This window comes from Peromyscus leucopus, unplaced genomic scaffold (genome assembly GCF_004664715.2).
Source record: "Peromyscus leucopus breed LL Stock unplaced genomic scaffold, UCI_PerLeu_2.1 scaffold_453, whole genome shotgun sequence".
Classification (NCBI taxonomy): domain Eukaryota; kingdom Metazoa; phylum Chordata; class Mammalia; order Rodentia; family Cricetidae; genus Peromyscus; species Peromyscus leucopus.
In genome coordinates, this window is record NW_023505347.1 from 1 (window position 1) to 5,000 (window position 5,000).

A 5,000-nucleotide genomic window follows, 5' to 3' on the forward strand; every position below is an offset into this window, starting at 1 on the left:
GAAATTTTCCAGAGACATAAATAGTTCAAACACAAGATACTGGTAATAATCCTTGAACCCTAAACACTTGCATTTTGGAGTCTGTTGTGCTACCTTATATTGCCAAATCCTTTTAAGAACTCCTTTCTTATTCCTTGTGCTTTTTAGGTCATACTATCCCAGCATGGGCATGAGCAGCCTGAAATTGCTGAAATATGTCCTATTTATCTTTAACTTGCTCTTTTGGGTAAGTATCTCCTTTGAACATATCTCAAATAACACCCCTTCATTCCAGCTAACCTGTCCTTTCTTCTCAGCCAAAGAATAGAGTATAGAATGTGAACTGTGCACACCTTGGTACTGTTCAGAACATTTCATATAGGTACAAAGAGGTAATAATTTCCTCACTTCCTTCCATTTTGTCATACTATAAGCCTACAAAATTAAAAAGTATCAGTGCAGTTAATAATGGAGGTGCTAATTCTCTCAGGGGGCTCTCGGGTAGCATTGCGAATTGCTGGCATTTATAAGTGAAAAATGGACTACAATTTGGGTGTTAAATCTACACTCTCCTCAACCCTGACCCCATGGAAGAATATTGACAGAGAAATCATATGAAAGTTCTATTTTTTTAAAATTTTTAAAATGAACCTCCGTGATGATTTCTGTAGTATCTAGGCTAATTTGTGCTCTCACCAATAGTGTGAAAGGCCTTCTTTTTTCTGTCATCCTGGTCAGCATTTTTTGTTGATAGTTTTCTTTATGACAGCCATTCTGATGGGATGAAATGGAATCTCCACATAAGATTTGATAGCTAATGATATTGAACACCTTTTAAATATATTTATTTATTGGCACTTCATTTTTTAAAAAAAAAACCATCTGCTTATTTCCATTGTTCATTTGTTGACTGGATTTTTTTGTTCTCTTTTTCTTCGAGTTTTGGACTTCCATATAATCTAGTCATGTTACTCCTCATTTTGTCTCCAAAAGAATCATAATCACCTTTCTATAAAGATACTTGAACATCTGTGCTTTTCGTAGGATCATTCACAATAGCTAAATTGTTGATGCAGACTAGACATCCATCAACAGAGGATAAAGGATATGTGGTGTATCTACACAATAGAGCTTGATTTAACCATAGAGAAGGATGAAGTAGATGGAATTTGAGGTTACTTTGAGTGAAGTAAGTCAGTACCACATAGAAAAGGATTGCATCTTCTCCTTCATATGCTGAAGCTAAGAAAAAAAAGAAATACATTTAACTAAAAAGGGACTAGTTGGAAGGAGGAAAATGCAGAAGAAAAAACATATAATAAATATTAATAGAGCAGTGAATATTATCAAACTATACTGTATGCTTGATATGTAGAAATATAACAATAAATTATTTTGTATAATATGGATTAATAAAAACAGAGTTGCAGACACGTATGTCCATGTTTGGTAATTTAACATGAAAAAAGGGATGTCCAATGAGCTTTCACTATATTAAATTCAGCAGCTGCATTTCATATATAAGATGAATCAGTATTCATATGTTTATGAGAATATTCCTATAAATTTGACTTCTCTAGTAGTCTGCCTATCAAGACAAACTTCCTCAAACAGAGCATTGTCTCTATGTGGTCGTACTCTCCTAAGAAAAGTCCATGACAACTGAGCAGACAAGAGATAGAACATCTGAAGTATAAAGTTAGACTTATATATAGTGAAGGTATTAGGTCCTTCATAAGGATGACATTTCCTTGGTATCTGTATATGTGTAATAAGAGATATAAGTGTGACTTCCATATGCAGAAGCTGGTATTTCCTTTCTATGTGATAGTGTGAAAACTGAGTAAAGAGGTGAGTCTCGAGTGAGTCAACAAAAACATGATTCTGATATCCAGGATGTGAGCATATAAATTAGGAGATACTTAAGAACTATGTTCACCTTAGAATGCTATGGAATTCTTCCTTTTAGGTCTGTGGCTGTTGCATTTTGGGCTTTGGTATCTACCTCTTGGTCCAAAACACCTATGGAGTGCTCTTCCGTAACCTGCCCTTCCTGACACTGGGAAATGTCCTCGTCATCGTGGGCTCCATTATCATGGTAGTTGCCTTCTTGGGCTGCATGGGCTCAATCAAGGAAAACAAGTGCCTGCTTATGTCGGTGAGTCCTTGCAGCAGCTGTGATAGTCTGAGCTGGGGGAGATGGTGTCTCAAGTCTAGGGTGACACATTTCATGTTAGGTTACTTTTGGATGACATATACAATTAAAGAGCAGAGAGGACAGGAAGGTGGTGGTGGCAGTCGCCTTTAGTCCCAGCACTCGAGAGGCAGTGGCACAGGGATCCCTGAGTTTCAGGCCTGCCTGGTTTACAGACTGAGTTCCAGGACAGCCAGGGCTATACAAAGAAACTCTGTCTTGGAAAAAAAAAGAGCAAAGAGGGAATAAACACAAGACTTTTTCTTACTTGCTTACTGTTTTTCTTTATTCTTTTATAAGCCAGATGACAGTCTATGGAATAGTACACCCACAGTAAGTTGGACCCTCCCATACAGCCAAGACAAACACAACCCCTGACAGACATCCCCACAGGCCAACCTGACATAGATAATAACCTCAATTAAAGTTCTTTTCCCAGTTGATTCTAGGTTGTGTCAAGTTTACAATAAAAACTAACCAACACAGTCCATTGCTTGTCAATTATATATATATATATATATATATATATATATATATATATATATATATCACTTTGAGCCATAACTTTCTATCCTTTGTACTATATGTCTCATGTGAATATCGAATATAAAACACAGTCCAATTCCAGAAATTCCCTAAAGCCTTACAAAATTTCTAAGACTTCAAAGTCCAAGGTCTTTTAACTGTGAGCACCTGTAAAATAAAAAGAAGTTACATCTGTAAGGATTGTTATTCTGAAATAGAAGAAACAGGACATAATAACAACCATGCAAAACAACAACAACAACAAAAACCAGAAGCAGGTTGTATTTAGGAATATATCAATAATTAATGAAAAAAAAGGATAGGAATTTGAAAAAGAGCAAGAAGAAGTACATGGGAAAGTTTGGAGGAAGGAAATAAAAGGGGGAAATGATGTAATTATAATTTCAAAAAACAAAAGAAATAATTTTTAAAAAATCAGCAGTATATAGACCAAATCTTGTAGCTCCAATGTCTAGCTGATGAGTCTTGTATTCTGGGCTCCAAACAACTTTGGTAGGCCTACCCCTCCAATTATGTTGCTTGTAGCACATAGAGATTCTTTGTTGGAGTAGGCCAGTTCCACATCGGTCTCCTTTGTGAATGTCCTATGGCATAGCATTTTCAATGTCCTGGGGTCTCCATTATAACAGAGCCATCACATTCACTAGAGGCCTCTCTGCAGATGATCTGACCCTGCCACAGAGTTCCAATACTCAGTTCCTCTCCATGACCACTAGTACCACATGGATGGCTGTTACATTTTCAGATTCTTCTGCAAGATTATCGAGGCATTGCCAGTTTATTCTAGGTTGTCAAGTTGATAATTAAAGCTAACCATCATAGCATCACTTATCAGCCAAGATTTATACACCAATGTTAGTTTGTTTCTCACTGGGACCCCAAGGATATGTAGAAGAAGACATGACTGTTATCTGTAGTGTCCATTTTAAACTGCCAATAACGCCCTTTTCACTGTCATGTCCCACAGCATAATACTTTTCCTCGATGTCTGCTTGAAATTAGTTATCAACTTTCTGTCTAAATCCTTATATAAGAACATGCTTCAAGATCTGACACATAGTAATTAACTGATGAAAAAATAATCAGTAGGTTCTTCTGAACATAGCAAGCCTCCCCAATGATGTAGAATTCTTCTTTAATTCATGCACAAAGCAGCCTTCATAGTAGGAGTGACACAATTCAGGTAAGGACCTTGGCTGAAGTCCTTGACTACTAGAAATGGAAGAGATTTTCAGCAGTTCCCTGTCAAATAACCAGCCTGAGGAGTACTGTCAGGCTTAGACTTTGCCTAATAAAATTGGAGTAGAAGAGATACAATTTTCCTAGTATAGTAAGGACAGAGATTGCTATAACAATGCTTCCATTCTTAAGCCAGGTGGTGGTGGTGCATGCCTTTAATCCCAGCACTCAGGAGGCAGAGGCAGGCAGATCTCTATGAGTTCGAGCCCAGCCTGGGCTACAGAACAAGATCCAGGACAGGTACCCAAACTATACATAGAAACCCTGTCTCAAAAAAAAAAAAGATAAAACAATGCTTCCATTCTTATGTGTTACCATCTCAGTTATCGCTTAAGTCATGTGATCAACCTTCTCTTGCAGATCAACATTTAAACTAGAGCCAAGATCAATAATAATAATAATAATAATAATAATAATAATAATAATTTAAAAATAAGTGTTATCAAGCAATTCTCAGACAGATAGAAAATGATAGGAAATATCAGAGACAGGACAAGTGATGTAAGCAGTCAAAATTGGTGTTTAAGGTTTTTTTTTTAAGGTAAAGAACAAATGAAATTGTGAAAGCTTTTTTTTGTATAAATGTCATGCAGGGATTAAAATTCTAAATTTGGAGATAAAACTGACTTATAGCTATGATTAGGCTCCCTCTTCCTCTGTACAGATGTCCTCTCCAGCTTCACCATCATCACCTCTTTCTTGAGTTAGACTTGATCTGATGTATGGGACCAGGACCCAAGCTCATGCTTGGATTGCCTGGCTTTTTGAGCAGCTGTTTCACTAGGCTGATGCTAAAACACTGATTCAACAATGTTAGAACAAAGTTAGAGGGTAGTTAATATGCCTTCTAGAGTCCAGCTGCAGGAAAGGAACACATACTATCCATAAAACAGGAGAGGGCTTAGGAAGCCCCAAGGAGGCAGGAACAGTTTCCATGCATGATTGTGCGTGTGCATGCACATGCACACATGTGTAGACCTGTTTGCTCTTGAGGCAGAGAGAGGTAAATCAGAAACTAGAATCAATGTTCTGATAATGTCTC

The 5,000-nt window shown here is 37.1% G+C and overlaps 1 protein-coding gene across 1 annotated transcript; it reads left to right on the forward strand.

Annotated features, from left to right (window-relative positions):
- Positions 1 to 78: 78 nt before the first annotated feature.
- Positions 79 to 2,264, forward strand: LOC119087237 (leukocyte surface antigen CD53-like; the record flags this gene model as incomplete). Its single annotated transcript, XM_037201934.1, has 2 exons — positions 79 to 226; positions 1,949 to 2,264. Coding segments are annotated over exons 1-2 (379 nt in total), but the record flags the coding sequence as incomplete, so codon positions are not given.
- Between the last annotated feature and the right edge of the window lie 2,736 nt (positions 2,265 to 5,000).